Source organism: Bos taurus, chromosome 5 (genome assembly GCF_002263795.3).
Source record: "Bos taurus isolate L1 Dominette 01449 registration number 42190680 breed Hereford chromosome 5, ARS-UCD2.0, whole genome shotgun sequence".
Lineage (NCBI taxonomy): Eukaryota > Metazoa > Chordata > Mammalia > Artiodactyla > Bovidae > Bos > Bos taurus.
In genome coordinates, this window is record NC_037332.1 from 62781758 (window position 1) to 62804443 (window position 22686).

A 22686-nucleotide genomic window follows, 5' to 3' on the forward strand; every position below is an offset into this window, starting at 1 on the left:
GATACCGTGGCTCCCGGGCGCGTACTGGCCGCCAGGACGCCAGGGGGCGGGGCGGGGCGGGGCCGCGCGCGCCACGTCGAGCGTGCCGCCGCCTGGGCCCTCCCTTCTAAGGAGCGCGGAGCGCCTGAGGGGCCTAGCCGCGCCCCCGCAGAGGGTGGGGCGGAGGCGCTGTCTCGTGCGCGCGCGGGCACAAGATGGGGTAGAGCGCGCGCGGCGGCGGCGGCGTTGTCGTGAATTTCCGGGTGTGTTTATTTGCGTGCGCGGGGCCGCGGCGTCCCAGCTGGGCCGGCAGGCGGGTTTTGAATGCTCCGCGGCCCTAAGGCGGAGAGGCTGCCTTTATTTCTGTGCGGAAGGAGTATGAGAGCTGGTGGTGAGGAGTCTGAGCGGTCAGCTACCCGCGAGGACTTGAAGTAGCCGCAACAGCGGAATCTAGAGTGGCGCCCGGCTCCCGCCCGGCTGCAAGTGCAGCCTGAGGGAAGGAGCCACAGCCCTAGTGACCCTCCTTCCTTTGTGTCTGGGTTGGAGTTACCACCTCGGCGCCGCGGGACTGCGCCGGTCGCCTGTGGGGGTGACGCCCCCTTCTCGGCGGGTCGGAGGTTCGCGGGGGGTCTTCAGGTACCCCTTGCTGCGGACGCTCAGGTGAGACACCTGTGAGGCCCCGAACTTCCCTGGCATGTGTCCCTAGCCCTGAATTTTTTTTCTGGAAGCCCTGTTGCCTCCTCTCAACCCCAACTTGATTTCCCAGTGAAAACTTGTGCGAAGGTTTGGGTAAGTTTGCGTCTCGCTTTTCTTTCAGAATTGGGTTTTCCGGAGGTTCAGTAGCCAGTTTAAGGGACTTAGAATTCTCGTTCAAGGGATACTTGTTAATCATTCTACTACTGTACCAGGAAGAGAAATATCTAAAAAGGAACTGGTTAACTGTTAACGGTTTTCCTGGATGAAACTGACCTTTATATTTCACAAGAGTCCTCACTTTACGTTGATGTGGTTACATAAAGGTGGGACGCTGAGAATTTGTTCATGTTTCAATGGGGACAGAGTTTAGGAAAACATGTGAAACTTAATTAGTTTTAAGTTTTCTTTAGTTTTAACTTAATTTCTTTAGTTTTAACAGAGCTAGGTAAAGTTGAAAATTAGTTACAAGTGTTCAGAGTATTTTTTGCCTTAGCTGTTGGACCTAACCTAAAAAGTTTATTTCTGTTTTTGTCAAACCAAATTTTATTACTGTAAAATTAAGGGACATTTTATGTTTGAGATCATAAAAACATTTATTAACACTTAAAAATTACCGTAGCCCTGGTCCTAACCATAACTTTTTCTTTTATTAAGCAGTTTCATGCCAGTACTGGGCATTTTGTGAACCTTGACAATAATGGGGAAATGCTTTGCTTACCTTTGTATGCAGCTGACACATATGGTTGTACTTTTTAGTCAATCTTGAAGCTTAATCATTATTACTCCTCTTCTGTGTGCTCGAAATTACTTGTGCTTGTCTCTTTGCACTCAGTGCATCACATTATAGTTATCTGTATTTTCCTTTTCTATCAGATAGTGAATTCCTTCATGGGTATAATTTAAGTTCTGTAGATTCAGGGCCCTACATAGGAGGGACTCAAATATTTATTGAGTAAAAACATTAATAAGCACATTTAGACACTCACTGTAATACATCAGTAGATTCTGTTTAAAAACTTGCAAACATTCTGATCTGGGGTTTATACTCATTGAGAAATTTGCATCATATTTGAAATAAAGTTGGTAGGAACTTCCGAGTATTATACTATGAAGAATATTATTCTGTTTTTATGTCCTCCTAATCTAAGAAATGACATCAGAGGATATTTTCTGTTGCTTTGTCATACTTAGCAGCTCAGCTGAAACTCATGGAGTAAGCCCATGAGAAATGTGTGAAGACATATCAGCTGACGCCCATCTTGAGTGAGAACTAATACTCAATACCGAGAATGCTCTATTTAGTTTTATGATGGCAGAGAAATCAAGAAGTTTGTAATTATTAGGACTTTAGTATGATCATTGTTTATAAAGTCTTAAAGGAAGTTTTATAATTGTACAAATGATCATGAGTATTGAAAAAAATTAAGATAGTATAGAAAAGAACAGAAAAGAAAGGGGAAAAAAGTCCCTAAATCTTGATTCTTGTAAGTAACCCAAACATTTTGTTGAACAGACTTCTAAACATCTCCATACGTATTTAGATGAGACCAACACATATTTTGTGGTACACATGGGATCATATTTAAAATTTTTTCAGTGATGTGTAATGAGCACCTTTCCATGTCAGTACATGGATGTGTGTCTTATTTTAAATGGCTGTATAATAGTCCATTGTATATACATACTCTAATTTTTTAAATCCATATTCAGAATGATGGGCATTTAGGTTGTTTTAATCTTTTTAATCTTACCCAAACACTCTTTTAACTCTTTTTGTGGATATTTTTTGCATACACATATGACTATCTCTTTGATGTAAATTCCTGGAAGTGGGATTTCTGGTTAAAAGAGAATGCTTACTTCAAATACATCGTACATTGCCTTCCAGAAAAGTTGCATCCACTTTGTACTCCCCTCAGGTACCTTTTTTTTTTAAACTTTTTATTTTGTGTTGGAATATAGCTAATAAACCAACCCATTCTGGTATTTTCGCCTGGAGAATTCCATGGACAGAGGAGCCTGGCGGGCTTCAGTCCATGGGGTGGCAAAGAGTCGGACAGGGCTGAAGCGACCTAGCACACACACACATAGTTAATTAACAATGTTGAGATTGTTTCAGGTGGACAGCTAAGGGGCTCAGCCATTCATACACCTATATCCATTCTCCTTGAAACTCTCTTCCCATCCAGGCTGCCACATAACATTGAGCAGAGCTCCCTGTGCTATGCACTAGGTCCTTGTTGGTTATCCGTTTTAAATACAGCACTGTGTACATATCTATCCCAAATTACCTATCTCTCCTCAGGTATCTTAAAAGAATACTAATTTCCTCACATTATTGAAAGCATTGGATTTTGTTTATTTAAAAAAAAATTTGCAAAAATAAAATCCTTTATGTTTTTCATTACCAGTGAGGTTGTACATCTTTTCATATCTTTATTGGGCTGACAAGAATTTGATGTTTTGCCTGTAGCTCATGGTTGACAGCTCAGAGAAAGAAAAATTTGAGGGAAGATGGATGCAAAAGCTCGAAATTGTTTGCTTCAACATAGAGAAGCCTTGGAAAGGGACATCAAAACATCCTACATTATGGATCACATGATTAGTAATGGAGTTTTAACAGTGTCAGAGGAGGAAAAAGTGAAAAATGAGGTAAAGCCTTCTGAGGCAGTGTATGCTTTCTTTTTGATTTTTTAAAAATTCAGTCTGTACTTTCTTAAAAATTTTTAGAATTTATTTCAAAATTTGTACTGGTGTCCACTAATTTATGTTGCAAATGTATTCTTTATAGTATACTGAATTACTTTTTTTTTTTTTAGCCCACCCAACGGCAACGAGCAGCTATGCTAATTAAAATGATACTTAAAAAAGATAATCATTCCTATATATCGTTCTACAATGCTCTACTTCATGAAGGTTACAAAGATCTTGCTGCCCTTCTGCATGGTGGCATTCCTGTTATCTCTTCTTCCGATGGCAAAGATTCAGTTAGTGGAATAACTTCGTATGGTTTGTATCCACGATGCCTTCTATCACAATGGCTGTGTGGCTGAAGTTTTGGTGGCTGAAATTTTGTTTTATTGTAGATGGTGTCTGCTGGAGAGACTTAACAGTTCAGTGAAACATGCATGTGAAAAAACTATAGTCTTGTTTTCCAATTCAGATATTTTTATTTGTGTCCATATTACTTTCTCATTCCCTTACCCAGTGAACTATCTACTTCTGAGATAATAATATAATTTATAAGCCTTTAAATTTTTCTCCAGTTTTGTGTTTACCAAGTTCGAGCATAGGAAAGAGCAAATCTTTAGAAATCTATGTTCTTGAAAGCAATTCCATATTCCTTCCTTTACACTCTCTTCTCAATCTTTAGTATGATAAAAAGATTGGAGAGTTAGAGAGGAAGAGGATGAGTTAAGGGCAGCTATAAATGGAGATTTTCATTGCTCTATAGTCGTCTTGAAAGGTATATCTTTTGTTGTGGGTGTTCTGAGAAATCAGAAAGTTAAAGTTAACACACTAGCCATGTTTTCTTCTCTTGGAAATTCTGGCAGAGATCTCAGCCTGTTCTCTTTGGTTTTTATGGAATTACTTGAGTAACCATTTCAAAGTTCTCTTCATTCATGCTTGTTTTGTTTTGGATTTCAGTAAGGACAGTCCTGTGTGAAGGTGGAGTACCACAGAGGCCCGTTGTTTTTGTTACTAGGAAGAAGCTAGTGAATGCAATTCAGCAGAAGCTCTCCAAACTGAATGGTGAACCAGGATGGGTCACCATATATGGGATGGCAGGTTGTGGGAAGTCTGTATTAGCTGCAGAAGCTGTTCGAGATCATTCTTTCCTAGAAGGTAAGTTTTGATTACCATTGCTGGCTAAGAAGATACTGTTTAGGCATTGCATTAGCTTTGTGTTGCTGATATAACAAATTACCAAAGCTTTTGGTGGCTTAAAACAACACAAATATTACCCTGTAGTTCTGGAGGTCAGAAGATCTTACTGGGCTAAAATCAAAGTGTCAGCAGTGCTTAGCTCCTTTTTGAGACTCAGGGGGAATCCTTTCCCTTCCATTTCCCACCTTTTAGAGGTGCCCTGTGTTCGTTAACTCACAGTCCTTTTTCTTATTTTCAAAGCTGGCAGTGCATAACATCTTCAGATCTTTTTCCTCTAATCTTTGCTTCTGTCATCACATCTGCTCTGACCTTCTTGCCTCCCTCTTACAAGGGCCCCTGTGATTATATTGGGCCAAATGGATAATCCAGGATAATGTTATCTCAAAATCCTTAATTTAATTGCACTTGCAGAGTCTCTCTTTGCTGTATAAGGGGCCATATATACAAATTCTGTGGAATAGGATGTGGACATCATGGGGAGGGGAGGGGCAGTTTTCTACCTACCATAGGTGATTAAATTTGAATTTAATTTTCTACCTCACCTGTCACAATGAAGCTTGACTACCCAGGCCAGTAAGTTCTTGTGTTATCAGTTGGCACTCATTATCCCTGGAATGAAACTAGTTCCTTTGTATCTAAATTCAAATTTTAAAAATTTATTTGGCTTTGTAGGGTCTTAGTTGCGTCATGTAGTATGTTTCATTGTGGTGCACGGACTCAATAGTTGTGGTTCACAGGCTTAGTTTCTCCTTGGCATGTGGGATCTTAGTTCCTTGACCAGAGATCGAACCTGAGTCCTCTGCCTAGCAAGGTGGATTCTGAACCAGTGGACCACCAGGAAAGTCCTTCCCCTTGACTGCCCCCCCATCTTAATAATTGAGGGAATTATATGGTTGAAAAAGTATCTTGAAAGGTTATGCAGCTTGTATCCCTGCCTTTCAACAGAACTGTACTAACATAGCTTCCTGGCAGTCGAGTGTTCTGGCAGAGTGCTGTAGGGAAGATTGTTGGAAACGCAGTTCCATTAATGACTTCCCAGGGGTGATTCTTTCTTGTATTTGGCATCCTGAATCATTAATACGAATTCCATTTATGGATTAATTCTATCATTTATTTACCTTTAAAAATAAAAATCTTTAGTAACTTATCTATCTTATGTGTAACTCCAAGAAAAAAAAATTGGAAGTTGACTGTAGCAAACAATGAGTTTTTGCAGGCAGGCTTTATAGATTCATTAGACATCTGGCAACTGATTTTCGTTGCTTCAAATATTCTGTAGTCAAAAAGTGTTTGAGAATCTGTTATGGATTTTGGCACTGTTTTGGGCAAAATCCAGAAAGAAAGCACAGCCTGTGTATCTAAGAAATTTACTTACCATCTGGTAGGAGAGGAAGACAGGTTAACTATGATATATGTGATAATCTGAACATTAGAAACAAGTATAAGGTACATACAAAGTTGGAATAAAGGAAGGACACTTTCCATCAGGGGAAGAGAATGAGCAGGCCAGGCTTCCTGAATGAGATGACATTTTAGCTGGAGTTTGGAGAATAGAAACAAGTTTGGCAGGCGAACTCAGCAAGGATGGGAGAGTAGAGAAGGTGGGAAGGGAGTTGGGTAGTTACCAGAGTGAGGAAGGTCAGACTGTGCAGCAGAGAGTTTAGGACATTTGGCAGGTGCACTGCTGACCCGAATAAGTCCCGTAGATTCTCAGGGTATTCCCTAGCAGGAATTTTGTATAGCATTCTCAGTCTTTGGTTGCCTCCATCCATTAGTGAGTTTGGAGGAATTTAAAAAGATAGTTCCCAACTTCTAGTGGTTAATATTTTTGTTGTTGTTGTTTACAATATATAATCACCAGTTAAAATAGTTTGTGAGGAGGCTTCCCTGGTGGCCCAGTAGTTAAGAAACCATCTGCCAATGCAGGTGACACAGTTTGATGCCTGGTCCAGGAAGATTCCACATGCTGAGGAGTAACTAAGCCTGTGTGCTTTGGAACCCGTGCTCTGCAAAAAGAGAAGCCACCACAATAGAAGCCTACGCACCACACCTAGAGAGTAGCTCCTGCTCACTGCAACTAGAGAAAGCCTGAGAGAAGACCCAGGGCAGCAAAAAAAAAAAAAAAGGCAAAAAAGTTTATGATGAGATGACACAATGAGTGGAATACGTGGTAAGCACCTGAGAGTTTTAGAAAGTTGGGGGCTGGGGCACAGCTTTTGTACACACCTGGTTTTAATTTATACATCACAGCCTTTGTTAATGGTGTTGGTCATACTGTTGTCAGAAATATGCCTGATTCCTAAACCCTGGTTTTTCTGTCTTGTTTTTATAGAGAAGTTTCAGGCAACTCAGAGCTATGCAAATCTCAGGGCCAAGGATTGATTTATTCACTTTTTTTTAACCTCTCCTGCAAAGTTGATCACCAAGGATATTTCAGGATAAAATTGGTTTAAATTTCTTTAGTGTGAAGTAAGGTTTTTGTTTCAATATAATCTTAAATTTCCTTTAAAATATGTATAATATACCAATTTTTAGGATTAAAAGTTCTCTTTAATACTATTTAAATCACTCGATATTATTGGGGTGAATTTTCAATTTTAGGGTTTAAAATTGACCAACAAGCTATGGAATTAATTACCCAAGAATCATAGTATATAAAATGTAGTCTTGGAATATATTTTAACCACTTTGTTTTGAGAAAAGGTCAGGGATACTGGCAATTTTCTAGTGTATAATGAGCTTAATTCGTATTCCTAATAAGCATTAGTGAGATTTCAAGTACAGAGGGGTGAGTAAATCATATTCTTTAATTTACAGCTTATTTTCATATTAAGTCTATCTGAGTTTCTTAGTGTGTTCAGTTCAGTTGAGTCGCTCAGTCGTGTCCGACTCTTTGCGACCCCATGAATTGCAGCACACCAGGCCTCCCTGTCCATCACCAACTCCCGGAGTTCACTCAAACTCAAGTTCATAGAGTCGGTGATGCCATCCAGCCATCTCATCCTCTGTCGTCCCCTTCTCCTCCTGCCCTCAATCTCTCCCAGCATCAGTCTTTTCCATTGAGTCAACTCTTCGCATGAGGTGGCCAAAGTGCGTACATTTCCTTTAAAAAAAAAAAATCCCATTCTCATTTCCCTTTCCCTCCTCTAAAGGAAAACACACTCTTCCTATGTGTCTCCTCTATGCAACTACAACACTACTTCATTCCTGACACTAGATACATGAGTTTTCCACATATCCAGCAATTCTTCAATACCAGCTGAGAGTCCTATGATTTAATTCATTTCTGATGCTACCTGCCTGGAGATAACATCAGATCACACACCACCCTGCCCCCACCCCAGCCCTTTCAGATGACAGTTGCCAGTCCAGGTTGTTACCTGTGCTTCTGAACTATACTTACTAGATTACTGGTTTATTAGACAAGCATAGGGGGGTTCCCAGGTGGCACTAGTAGTAAAGAACCCTCCTGCCAATGCAGGAGATGTAAGAGATGCAGGTTTGATCTCTGGGTTGGGAAGATCCCCTGGAGGAGGTCACGACAACCCCCTTCAGTGTTCTTGCCTGGAGAATCCCATGTACAGAGGAGGTTGGTGGACTACAGTCCATAAGGTTGCAAAGAGTCAGATGTGACTGATGCGATTTAGCACACATGCATGCATACAAGCATAAAACTCTGGAACAGCCTGACAGAAGAGATGTGTCAGGCATGATATGTGGGAACGGGTGCAGAGCCCTGTGCCCCATGTGGATGCATCACTCTCTGTGTACTCCCTGTGTTCACCAACCCACATGCTCTGAATCTCACCCTTTTGGTTTTTTACAGAATTTCCAATTACATAGGTGTAGTTGATTAAATCATTTGTGATTGAATGCAATCTCTAACCATTCCCTTCTCCCCAGAGGTCTGGAGGTAGGACTGAAAATTCAGTAGTAATCAAGTGTTTGGTTCCCCTGGCAAGGTTCCCCTAAATCCCTAGGTATTTAGAGACTTCCTAGAAATTACTTTATTAACATAAACTCAGGTGTAGATGAAAGGGGCTTGTTATATGAACATAAGACACCATTTCACTTTTATACGCTGGACAGTTTCAAGAACTAGGAACAAAACTGTTAAAAGATGCACTTAAGGCTCTCACATGGGAAATTACAAGGGATTTAGAGCTATGTGCTAGGAATAGTGACAAAGATCAAATATATGTATTTAATCACAGAATCATACCTCCCCATATGTGATCATTCTGATATTTTTAATATATGTGTACGCTGAAAAATCCCATGGGCGGAGGAGCCTGGTAGGCTGCAGTCCATGGGGTGGCGAAGAGTCGGACACGACTGAGCGACTTCACTTTCACTTTTCACTTTCATGCACTGGAGAAGGAAATGGCAACCTGCCGGGGTCCAGCCCCAGCAGGATCCAGGGATACCCTCAGGATGACGGCGTCGGCGATAAGGAAAGTAAAAGGGGAGAGAAAGAGGCTTGATCTTCCTTAGTTTATACAGAAAGCCAGTAAAGCTCCTGTGTTCCAAGAAGTCATCCTGGAAGAAGAACAGAGAGGGAAAGAAAGAAAAGGAAAGAAAGAATGACACGGGGAGACCAAGCTTCGGTGAGCGAGGCTCATAACTTTATTTTCAAAAGGAACTTTTATATCTTGACTTGTACATAGAGGGAAATGAAAGATGCAAAGTCATGCAGAGTCAGCCCAGACATCACATCTGTTTTGTCTTTATTGAAACCAGGATTTTTTCTGCATACCTTTCCCATAAACAATGTTGTGTACATTATCTTCTGGCCTTGGAGGCCTGTGGACATTTTATGACCCTTTTTTGATAAAGGTTGATCAACCAGAAAACTTATTTTCCTTGAAGTGTTTTTTCTTTATATTTCTAATCTATGTTAGCCTCAGAAAGTGCTAAACAGAGTTACATTCTCACGGAGCAAAGGTGCAGTGAGTTACAACAAAGAAAGAACCAATTAGCTCAAAGGTCTGCTGTGGTAATTCCAAGGCTACTACTTGTTTTTCTTACATTCCAACTATTTTAACCAATGCACTCCCAGGTGCACAATGGATAAGGGATATGGAAACTTGGCAGCAAGCATTGGCTCAGCAATGAAATCTTACACCAGCACTACTCTAATAGTTTTTAACTCTTCAAAAGGCTCTATATTTTTAGAATGTTTTAGGCTTCCCATGTCTCTCACGCTTGGGAGGCTGTGAACAATCATGTGCGTAGCTGCAAGAGTCTAGATAAACCTGTCAGGCAAGCTAGAAAGCCATCAGAGGGGTTTGAATTGAAACACTCCTATCATGCCCAGGAGACTTATTAATTAAAGCCCTAAGTTGACTTTTTCCAGAGAAAAGTGGTCGGGGATAGCCCCCTGTTAATATCAGAAGAGTTGGTGAAAGGCACAAAATAGTAGGACAGACAGATTCTGGATTTGGGGTAGATGCTCGAGCAGGTCCAGGGGGTCCCTTGAGTCCTGATCCGCCTTGCTCGTCAGGCCACCTCCACATGACCTTGTCATGGGTGGGATCTCCCATGCTGGCTCCCGGCAGCAACCCACTCCAGTGTTCTTGCCTGGAGAATCCCAGGGATGGGGGAGCCTGGTGGGCTGCCATTTGTGGGGTTGCACAGAGTCGGACACGACTGAAATGACTTAGCAGCATCAGCAAGTCACTTTAGTCATTTCTGACACTTTTCGACCCTCTGGACTGTAATCGTCAGGCTTCTCTGTCCATGGGATTCTCCAGGCAAGAAAACTGGAGTGGGTTGCTGTGTCCTCCTCCAGGGGATCTTCCTAACCCAGGGATTGAACCCACATCTCTTATGTCTTCTGCATAGGCAGGCAAGTTCTTTACCACTAGCACCACCTGAGAAGCCTACTTAATCTGTATTCTTTGTAAATATACAGGGTATATAAATACCAGATTTGATTGCCCTCCTATCTGTGCATTCCTATCAGTAACATGTGATGACTCCTATGTCCTCACTTCCTAGTAATAGTAGGTTATCTTCCATCTTTGAGATTATTGACAAGCTAGCAGATGTGAAATGATATCTTAGTTTACATTTCTGTGATAACTTGAGCTTGACCATTTCTGTATAAGTTTTTTAGCTTTTTGAGTTTCCTTGTTATGAAGTTGATATCATTTGTGGTATCAGTGATACCACATCATTGTTTTTTTCCATCTTGTTGCTTTTAAGGAGTTTATTAAATACTATAGATAGTAGGACTTACTGGTTTTAGACTCTGTAAATACTTTCTCCTTATATCATCTATATTAACTTTGTCCTAGATGTCCTTAATAGAAATCTTTAATTCTGATGTCAGATTAGTCAACTTTTTTGCCTTCTATTTTGTGCTTCCTGAACTTGAAGTAGTCCTATTATCCAGTATCATTATTATCATCCAGTAGTCAGGTATGGATGTGAGAGTTGGATCATAAAGAAGGCTGAGCACCAAAGAACCAATGCTTTCGAATTGTGGTGCTGGAGAAGACTTTTGAGAGTTCCTTGGACAGCAAGGAAGTCAAACCAGTCAATCCTAAAGGAAATCAACCCTGAATATTCATTGGAAGATATGATGCTGAAGCTCCAATACTGTGGCTGACTGATGAAGAGCTGACTTATTGGAAAAGACCCTGACCCTGGGAAAGATTGAAGGCAGGAGGAGAAGTGGGTAACAGAAGTTGAGATGGTTAGATGGCATCACCAACTCAATGGACATGAGTCTGAACAAACTCCAGGTGATAGTGAAGGACAGGGAAGCCTGACATGGGGTCCATGGGGTCGCAAAGAGTTGGACACAACTTAGCGACTGACAGCAAAAGTCCTGTTATAGTCTTACCATTCATATTTAGCTCTTTAATCTGAAGTCTGCTTTTGCATATCCATTAGTTCAAGAGTAGATACTTCGCTAAAGGTAGAGTTGGACACAACTGAAAGACAATAACAACAAAGATAAATTTTAATCTCTGGAGTTGATGTCTGTTCTAAAATATAGGAATATTGGATGTTGCCATTGTTATAAAACCTTGTTTTTTCTTTTGAAAGTGCTGTATGGGTAACTGTATGGGTTACAAACTTCATTAAAACTGGTTTCTGTAGAAACTGTGTTACCTTAGGGTGGTCGGTATAAATTGATGAACACTATGAAGTTCTTAACTATTTCTGTCTATATATTTTTAAGAAACCCAGTTTCTTTTTGAAAGTTCAGCCATTTAATTTGATGCATTAAAAATTAAAAGTTGATGAATTTTTCCACCATTTACACGATTGTATTTCAGTGCTGAGTTTCTAAGGATGTGGAAGTTTTCTTTAGAAAAAAGAAAGCTTTAGAGGCTGTCTGTTTGCTTCCTTCCTTCCCAGGACTTCCCTGATGCTATTAGATTATTAATTGCTACCTTGATAAACCTCTTGTGAGAGTAGGATGGGTTAATTTTCTCTGAATAAAGGCAGGGTTTTTTTTTTTTTTTTGCTTAAATTTCTCTGAGTGAATTATAGGTACAAGCCTCATTCAAGGCTAAATTGCTCCCTCTTGTGCCCACAGTCAGGATGTTTGGATTCTTTCTGAAATGTGAAATTTATGCTCCCAGTGATAGGTTTGCAGATCAGTTGGTCTTTTGGTCTGTTTTTTTTTTTTTTTTTTCTGACCACACCATGAATTATTCAGGATCCTAATTCTCTAACCAGGGATCAAACCTGTGCCTTGGAGAAGGAAATGGCAACCCACTCCAATACTCTTGCCTGGAAAATCCCATGGATGGAGGAGCCTGGTAGGCTACAGTCCGTGGGGTCACAAAGAGTCAGACATGACTGAGTGACTTCACTTTCACTTTCCTGCAACAAAAGCGCAGAGTCTTAACCACTGGACCAGCAGGGAATAGTCCTGTTTGTCTTTCTCTCCAAGCAATAATTTGTTATTTTTCTTACATATGTTAGTAATGCCCTAATTTACTCCTAAGGTTAGGAGAGAGACCTTTGATGTAGATAGTAGATATTTTGGAGAAGGCAATGGCAACCCACTCCAGTATTCTTGCCTGGAGAATCCCAGGGACGGCAGAGCCTGGTGGGCTGCTATCTATGGGGTCACACAGAGTTGAACACGACTGAAGCGACTTAGCAGCAGCAGGTATTTAAATTTAAATCTGCAGAGTTCATTAGCCAGTTGTGTCTGGCTACTTTCTTTACCTTGTCTTGAACCTTAGGATAAGTTTTAAAAATCTTAAGTAGAAAGCACAAATTAAAGAAAAACCCCTTAGGAGCAGCATGTAGTTTAAAACTGTTTTAAACATTACAGTAGTTGTATTTCCATTTAAAATGAAGTAAAATTTCTTTTCACTTGTCCTTCTTTCTTTTCTCCTAAATTCTTCACTAGAGGTAGTCATGGTTAACAGTTTAGAGTGAGTTTTTCCAAACTTTTTCCTGTGCATTTACACACATGTACATACACAGAAGAGCTGGACACAATTGAGTGACTGAACACTGTCACCAACACAGAACACCACTGTAGCACTAAGCAAAGCCCCAAGGAATTACTGTTTCATAACTGTTGACTTTAACAAGCCTAGAGAACTTCACTAAGCTTTCAGGAGGAAAGAGTAAGACTTGTTGGGATTTCCCTGGCAGTCCAGTTGTTAAGAATCCACCTTTCAGTGGGGTTCAATCCCTGGTTGGGGAACTAAGATCACACATATCTCGAAGCAGCTAAGCCCGTGTGCTGCAACTGCTGAGCCCTCATGATCTAGAGCCCATGCTCTGCAACAAGGGAAGCCACCCCAGTGAGAAGGCTGCACACTGCAACCAGAGAGTAGCCCCCAGTGGCCTCAACTAGAGAAAGCCTGCATGCATCAATGAAGATGCAGCGCAGCCAAAATAACAAAGTGTGGGACTTGTTGTTTACCTTCATCTAAGACATAGGCACTGCTGATAATCAAACCGTGCTTAACAGCCCTGCCTTATCTCAGTTACGTGAATTCTTTCTTTTGGTCATTTGTCGTCTTTTAGATTCTCATGTAGTTACTACGCATTTCATTGCCAAATTCTGATCTAGGTCCTTTCCTCTCACTCCCAAGCCTTTGCTGTAACTTCTAGACTTCCTCCTCTGTGGTCAGGAAACTCCTCTAGATCATCAACCCTTCTTAGACCTCCTTGTCGTGTGTGAAACGGGCCAGTTTTCCTGAGGATACCTCCTTCTCTGTAGCCTTTTTCAGTGGTGTGGTAACCCTTTTCCTTTTCTATTTCACATATTTCAGCACCAAGAAATGGGTGGATGCTTTCTTTGATCTTTATTGCTTCATCTGGGCCTTTAATACTCCTTTCTCCAGCTAATTTTTTTGTCCTTTGAAGCTTATTTTTCTAATCTTGCCTGGTTATGTTATAGCCCTCTGATTGATTGATGATTGAAGTTCTTAGTTATAAATTTAAGTCCTCCTTCTGCTGGCAGTCTTAGTGATTTGATATCTATGTGGATGAGTCATCCGAAACCTTGGCCTCTCAATTCCTTGACTTATGTATCTACAGTGACCATTTTCTTCACTCCCCTTCAGCCATATAATTTACTGATCACAGGTTGGATCCTGGCCTTTGGCATTACCAGAAATGATACCACTTTTGAAATCTTGACTATAAAATTCTATTCCACCCTGCCTACCTCCATCTATTCTATTTTTCAAGTTCACTACAGTTTTCTGTGTCCTATCCATTAATAGCATAATATCCTTACTGTTTGTCTCATCAGCCCCCTCTCAGCCTTGGGCCTAGATTTTTATTGCCTATTATTCAGTTTCTCCTCAGTACATACTCTTTAGTTCTCTCCTTATCTTGAATGAAAGCTGATGGCTTCTCTGTGCTCCCTGTTGCTTTATCCAGACTTTATTTCCATCTTCTTTGCAGAAGAAAATCACCTAACTGAACTTCAGTTTAAATTCATGATCATGCTTTGGCAATTTTACTTAGTTTATTTAGTAGATGTGTAATCATTGTATTGGGCTTCCTTGGTGGCTCAGTGGTAAAGAATCCACCTGCCAGTGCAGGAGACATGGTTTCAGTCCCTGGGTTGGGAAGATCCCCTGGAGAAGGAAATGGCAACCCACTCTAGTGTTCTTGCCTGGGAAATCCAATGGACAGTGAGCTTGGCAGCCTTTGGCCCATAGGGTTGCACAGAGTCGGACGTAGTGACTTAGCACATGTGGCTTGATTAACAAAAATGATGACAATGTCAGTTGACAGTAGCAGTAATAATAATGTCTGTTCTTATTATACTGCTTACTAGTTCAAAGCTTAATTATATGAAAGGTAGTCTCATCCGTATCACTAATAATCTTATCTGTTATAACCTTTTAACATAGCCAAATCACATATTATATACATTAATTTCTTATAATAACTGAAATAGGGGTAAACAGTCTTATTCTAGTATTGTATATGAAATTGAAGTTAGTGATTTGCTAAAGGTATCATAGCTAGTAAGCAGTAGAGCCAGACTTGAGCCTAACTTCTTACTTGAAGTCTTTATATGAGAATGATAATTAACGAGTTATGTGTTCCCAGGAACCACATCAGTGGTTCTCAGTCAGAGGTGATTTTTTCCCCCCTCAAGGGGTATGTGACAAACTTCGGAGACATTTTTGGTTGACATAACTGGGGAGAGGAAGTGCTGCTGGCATCTAGTGGATAGAGGCCAGGGAGGCTGCTAAATGTCCTGTAATGCTCAAGACATTTCCCTCACAACAAAGAATTATCTGGCCCAAAATGTCCAGAGTGCTTCTGTTGAGAAACTGTTGTACAGTAATCATTGAGGACACAGGACAAAGATTTGAAAGTTTGTTTAGTAAGATTTTACTGATACGTAGCAGATTAACACCAAACTTCAGATGATTCACATCTTCAACTTTTCTTAGATTTGGGCTCTGAAGCTCAATAACAGTCTACAAACAAATATAAACTCTGAATCAAGAGAAGTTTGAAGATGTGATGAAATCAAAGATTGGAACAAATCTTTACTGCTGCTTATCAGTAAAATCTTTCAAAGGGGGACTCCTGTTTAAAGACCTTAAATTTATTTTCCTTTTCCTCACCAGATTGTTTCCCAGGAGGCGTGCATTGGGTGTCAGTTGGGAAACAGGACAAATCCGGGCTTCTGATGAAACTACAGAACCTTTGTGCACGATTGGATCAGGATGAGAGCTTCTCCCAGAGGCTTCCACTTAATATTGAAGAGGCTAAAGACCGTCTCCGCATTCTGATGCTGCGCAAACATCCAAGGTACAGATGGTCGTATTCAGTTGATGTGTGAAGTCCCAGTGAGACTTAACTACTGACATCTGGAGAACATCATAACCTTTTCTTGCTCTTGGGTAGAAGATTGAAAAAGAACCTTTTTTCAAAGAGGTTTAGCACAGAGGTTCTTTGTTATTATGCATAAAAAAGTTGCTTTTGTGCTCTTTTTCTTGTATTTAAAAAAAAAAGAAGTGGTTGCCACTGGCGTTTGTATGATACCTGCCGTGTTCTCTCTTGTGTACCATTGTAAGTTCTTAAGAAATATTTCCTAAGTAGGTGATCTTTATTAGAAAAATGCAAACGTTTTACCTTGAAACCATCATTTCTAATAGATTAACATAGAACAAAGGACAGAATAAGTGTAGGCAACTTGTGAAAGACGGAGTCAGGAAAGATTTTTATTTAATGGGATCCTTCTGTTGTGTTATTTCAGTTTTTGGGTATACATGTAACTCTTCTACTTCCCTATACTTTAGTAGTTTCTTTTATTTCAATACTTTATTAAATAAATACTATTATAATTATGTGCCAGGAAGTATTACCAGCTATTTCATAATTTTCATTAACCATAGGGAGACAGAAGCTTAGTTGTTGCCTTTCTTAAGAGTTAAAGGATTTAGTCAGCAATTTGGTTTCTGTGATCTAGCAGCCCTTCTTTCATTGGTTCATTTAACCAACAATGAGTGTTGTGCCAGGTTCTGGGTCAAGTGCTACAAGTACGAAGATGAATAAAGCGTTCCTTGTGAGTGTAACATTAAATTGGGTGAGAATTAGGTAATGGCTCTGAATTTTTTTTATTGCCCTGATGCACCTAATGATGCTATATGCTTTCATGTGTAACAGTGGCTGGAGTATGGCAGTGATTCCCAAATTGGTAAGAGGATTCATATCAGGATATTGGGGGAGAGGAATAATTTTTGGGAAAAAAACCTAGTGATTATGATCATACTCACTACAGAGAGCAGACTCCCCTCTCTCTGGTTTCTTTACTAGATAACTCCATTATCTTGCTCTTGCCTTGATAGTCACTAGTATCTATTTTCATGGAGAAGTAGGATTGAGATCACTAACCGCTTCCTCTTTTCTTGCTCAGTAACTTCTCCTTAGTCCTTCTTTCTTTCTCTGCAAAAATAAAAATGATTTCTGTTTAGGAAATTACTGTAACCACTCTCAGATATATCAGACCATGTTATATAAAGGTAGTCATTTTGTTACTCAGCATCATTTTGGTTTATGCTTTTGTAATTTTCCAACCTGTGTATATTCCTAGAGTCTTTTTTTGTAGTGTACAGAAGTAGTGTGCCAGCCAGATAAACACGCTAGTGTATAATTATGCTGTCAGGTTTTAGTTGTATTTTTTCCTCTATTTGTTCTGGTGAGTATAAAAGAGTTTTTAGAGGGACCAGTTAGGAATTAGCACAGAGGTTCTTTGTCATTATGCATAAACAAATTGATTTCTTGGATGGAAAAAAAAGCCCACTAGTGTACCAAGTGAAAAATAGTATTTGCTGATGCATTCTGTTAGGTTGGAACATATGAAATTGCTAGTTTTATAGGTAAAAAATGGTCAAATATTGTTCTGTGATGCTTTCTAATGCTAACCTAAGCCCAGTTCTTATTTTGTTTGGGTGCTTAAAGTTGGAATTGGAAGAAGCTCCTTATTTGGATAGTTCTTTTTAGATGCTAGGAGGCTTATTTCTAATATTTACATGGTATTCACAGTTCTCTTTTTGTAAGTCCCTTTAATATGAAATGATTTGGGGTGGAAGGAAGGGGAAGTCTCTAAATCTTTTTCTTATTGGTATATCCTATAAGGGATACCAAAGAAAAGAACAACCAATATAGACATCTTTTTAAAAAAATTTTTGTAAATTAGAAAAAAACCAAAACACAGTCATGCTCTTTCTTTGTTTTTTTGAAAGGAAGTTTAAAATAAATGTCATTAGTGGCTCAATACAGTTTTTTTTTCTTTTTAAGGTCTTTATTGATCTTGGATGATATTTGGGATCCTTGGGTGTTAAAAGCTTTTGACAATCAGTGTCAAATTCTTCTCACAACTAGAGATAAGAGTGTTACAGATTCAGTGATGGGTAAGTATTATTTTCTTTTTATGATGATTCAATTACATTTAAATATGTGGCATACCAAATTGCTTACTATGTCTTGGTGATTTTGCAGGTCCTAAATATGTAGTGCCTGTGGAGAGTGGTTTAGGAAAAGAAAAAGGACTTGAAATTTTATCCCTTTTTGTTAATATGAAGAAAGCAGATTTGCCAGAACAAGCTCACAGTATTATACAAGAATGTAAAGGTATAATTATTTATTTTGTGTATGAGGGAGTTAATAGAGATATTAATTTACCCTTTTGTAAGATAAGCTAATGAACAAGACAAATTACTTTTTTTTTACAAAAATAGGATACAAATTCAATTCAAGTTCCCATAGACTATAAACTAGGAGACACTGGAATATATCCAGGGACATAAAAAAAAGTACAAAATTTCATGGTCTAAAGATAGTGAAATTATACAGAGTCTGTTTTCTTAATACTGTGGAATTATGTTAGAAATCAATATCAAAAGGTATTTGAAAATAACCCATATATCTTCAAGTGCAATGTGACATTTACAGAGAGAGATCTTTGACTTAGTATTGAAAGTCTCAATAAAGTTAGAAGACTAAAAACAAAGAGGGTGATTGCAGAGAAGAAAATATTTAAATGAGAAATTAATACCCAAATGAGAAATTAATATCAAAGATACTTGAAAAAAATCCTACGTATTTGGTAATTAAATTTCTACATTTAAATGATGGGTGTATCTAAGAATCCATAGCAAGGAAAATTTTAAATTATTTGTAATAGAATGAAAATGAAAAGAGAATTTACCAGTATTTGTTGCATGCAGCTGAAGCTGTTCAACACAATTAAATATAGTGTGGAGTCTTGAATAAGCTGTGAAAACAAATGATGGACATTAGCATAAAATTTTGTGAAGTTTGAACAAAATCTGTATTTTAGTTAATAATACTGTCACGTTAGTTTCCTGTTTTGTTTTTTTTCACAATGGTAATTCTCTATCTTCTCAGAATCGGATTAGAAGTTTTCAAGCTTCATTTTTTTTTTTTTAAATCACTAATATAATGCATTTTCTAGATTTTTAGCAGTAATTGTTGTTCAGTTGCTCAGTCGTGCCTGAACTCTTTGCAACCCCAGGGACTGCAGCACTGCCAGGCTTCCCTTACCATCACCAACTCCCAGAGCTTGCTCAAACTCAGATCCATTGATTTGAGTGATGCCATCCAACCATCTCGTCCTCGGTTGTCCCCTTCTCCTCCTGCCCTCAATCTTTCCCAGCATCAGGATCTTTTCTAATGTCAGCTCTTTGCGTCAGGTGGCCAGAGTATTGGAGTTTCAGCATCAGTCCTTCCAGTGAATATTCAGGATTGATTTCCTTTAGGATGGACTGATTGGATCTCCTTGCAGTCCAAGGACTCTGAAGAGTCTTTTCCATCACCACAGTTCAAAAACATCAATTCTTCAGCACTCAACCTTCTTTATGGTCTAACTCTGTTGGACCATACATGACTACTGGAAAAGCCGTAACTTTCACTCTGTGGGCCTTTGTTGGCAAAGTAATGTCTCTTCTTTTTAATATTCTATCTAGGTTTATCATAGTTTTTCATCCATAGAGCAAGCGTCTTTTAATTTCATGGCTGCAGTGATTTTGGAGCCCAAGAAAAGAAAGTCTCTCATTGTTCCCATTGTTTCCCTGTTTGTCATGAATGATGGGAGTGGATGCCATGATTTTCGTTTTTTGAATGTTGAGTTTCAAGCCAGCTTTTTCACTGTGCTTTTTCACTTTCATCAAGAAGCTCTTTAGTTCCTCTTCACTTTTCTGCCGTACAGGTGGTGTTATCTGCGTATCTGAGGTTATTGATATTTCTCCCGGCATCATGATTCCAGCTTGTGCTTCATCAAGCCCAGTATTTTGCATGATGTACTCTGCATACATGTTAAACAAGCAGGGTGACAATATATAGCTTTGATGTACTCCCTTCCCAATTTTGAACCAATCTGTTATTCCATGTCTGGTTCTAATTGTTGCTTCTTGACCTGCATACAGGTTTCTCAGGAGGCAGGTAAGGTGGTCTGGTATTCCCATCTCTTTTTAAGAATTTTCCACTGTTTGTTGTGATCCCCACAGTCAAAGGCTTTAGTGTAGTTAATAAAACAGAAGTTGATATTTAGTAGTAATACTAGATGCCAAAATACATGAAACTACCGCAAAGTTTTAAGTGAATATGAACTAGAAATCTAGCATTCTATTCATACCAAGTCAAACAGGTGGAATCAAAATGTCACAAATTTTTGAGCTAGAAAAAATTCATAATTTTTATAAAATATATATTAATGCATACTATTTATATATGTATACAAAAGCTTTTTTACTACACTTGATAAAGGCTTGAGAAGACTACAACAAAAAAGATGAAGAAATTGGAAAACATTAAGTGAAGTGGAGCACTGAATATGAAATAGAAAAAGTGAAAAACTAGGTAAAAGTAAGAGGTCATCACATAGTCCAGTTGTTTTTAAATATGACTTCTCATTAGAAAGCTCCAAACATGGAGCTTTGGAGAAAAAAAGCAATACCTGGGCATTTGTATTTTTCAAAAAATTCCTACATAATTCTGATATATATCTGAATTTTAAAAGTGATTACAGGTTTTTCTATTAAATGGTAGTTTTAGTGATAATAGAATTCTGTTATTTTCTGTTGACTAATCATGGTACAGTGGTATTAAGTGAATAATAGTTACATAATTGCAACAATAAAAGATGTTTATCAGTTTTCACAATCAATAGCCAATGAAAAATAACAGATAATTGCAATTGCAAGCCATACTGGAAACATGATTAACCTAACAATATAAAATAATTACATAAAATTTGGGGGGTTATGTAGAATGATGTGTAAGTGCAAGTGCATACATGCTCAGATTTTCATCTGCCCAGCCAGTCTATGTATTCTTTTGGTTGGTGCATTTAATCTATTTACATTTAAAGTAATTATCAGTATATATGATCCTATTACCATTTTCTTAATCATTTTGGCTTTATTTTGTGTAGGCCTTTTCCTTCTCTTGTGTTTTCTGCCTAGAAAAGTTCATCTAGCATTTGTTGTAAGGCTGGTTTGGTACTGCTGAATTCTCTTAATTTTTGTTTGTCTGGAAAGCTTTTGATTTCTCCATCAAATCTGAACAAGAGTCTTGCTGGGTAGAGTATTCTTGATTATAGGTTTTTCCCTTTCATCACTTTAAATATATTGTGTCATTCCCTTCTGACTTGTTGTTTCTGTTGAGAAATCAGCTGATAACCTGATGGGAGTTCCCTTGTATGTTATTTAGCGTTTTTCCTTTGTTGCTTTTAATGCTTATCTTTGTCTTTAATTTTCGTCATTTTGATTACTGTGTGTCTCAGTGTGTTCCTTCTTGGGTTCATCCTGCCTGGAACACTCTGTTCTTCCTGGACTTGGTTGACTATTTCCTTTCCAATGTTAGGGAAGTTTTTAGCTATTACGTCTTCAAATATTTTCTTGGGTCCTTTCTCTCTCCCTCTTATCCTGGGACCCTTATAATGCTAACATTGGTGTATTTAATGTTGTCCCAGAGGTCTCTTAGGTTCTCTTCATTTTTTCTCCATTCTTTTTTCTATATTCTGTTCTGCAGCAGTGATTTCCACCATTCTGTCCTCCAGGAAAATTTTCCATTCTTCTGCCTCCATTATTCTGCTATTGATTCCTTCTAGTGTATTGTTCATATCTGTTCTTTAGTTCTTCTGCATCTTTGGTAAACATTTCTTGCGTTTTTTCCATTCTGTTTCTGAGATCCTGGATCATCTTCACTATCATTATTCTAAATTATTTTTCTAGAAGGTTACCTATTTCCACTTCATTTCGTTGTTTTCCTGGAGTTTTATCTTGTCTCTTCTTCTGGCACATAACTTTTTGCTTTTTCATTCTGATTAACTTTCTATAATATAGTTTTTGTTTTGGAGGCTGCGGGATTGGGCTGCTTCTTGCTTCTTCTGTCTGCCCTTGAACATGATAATTTAACATATGACATTCAGAAACTTTACTAGAATATTTAGTATTTTAGGTTCTTCACGGCAACCCACTCCAGTACTCTTGCCTGAAGAATCCCATGGACGGAGGAGCCTGGTAGGCCGCAGTCCATGGGGTTGCTAAGAGTCGGACACGACTGAGCGACTTCACTTTCACTTTTCACTTTCATGCCTTGGAGAAGGAAATGGCAACCCACTCCAGTGTTCTTGCCTGGAGAATCCGAGAGACAGCAGAGCCTGGTGGGCTGCCATCTATGGGGTCACACACAGTTGGACACGACTGAAGTGACTTAGCAGCAGCAGCAGTGTGGTACCCTAAATGGATAGTGATATTTTGTTGTTCATTCATTAGTTAAAATAATAGTTAATGAAGACACATATGTTATGCATGGGGTAAGATGAAGACATGGCCTGTGCTCTCAAAGAATAAAAAATATAGTGAGAGTCAAGCTTTAATTTTTTTTGTTGGGATTTTATTTCTTTTATTTTTACTTTCTGGCCATACCTTGTGACTTGTGGCATCTTATTTCCCTGAATTATTTTGCAGGGATAGAGCCCATGTCCTTGGCAGTCATCATGGAGTCCTAACCATCAGACCATCAGGGAATTCCCATAATTTTCAGTCTTATCCATTTAATGGCAAATCTTGAGCATTATCTGTCATTAAAATCTTTTGAAAAAAATTTACCAGTGGCATAATATTGTGATATATTTTC

At 38.9% G+C, this 22686-nt stretch overlaps 1 protein-coding gene across 6 annotated transcripts in view; it reads left to right on the forward strand.

Annotated features, from left to right (window-relative positions):
• Window positions 1-260: 260 nt before the first annotated feature.
• The window catches only part of APAF1 (apoptotic peptidase activating factor 1), an 89526-nt gene continuing 67100 nt past the window's right edge, over window positions 261-22686 (forward strand). The window contains exons 1-7 of one of the 6 annotated variants that reach the window (XM_015471110.3): window positions 261-639; window positions 3149-3327; window positions 3495-3684; window positions 4324-4521; window positions 15648-15831; window positions 17824-17936; window positions 18025-18156. In XM_015471110.3, coding sequence (XP_015326596.1) covers window positions 3190-3327; window positions 3495-3684; window positions 4324-4521; window positions 15648-15831; window positions 17824-17936; window positions 18025-18156 — 955 coding nt within the window. In that variant the 5' untranslated portion in view covers window positions 261-639; window positions 3149-3189. The other 5 variants (XM_059886573.1, XM_010805196.4, NM_001191507.1 and 2 more) reach the window with 5 other exon arrangements.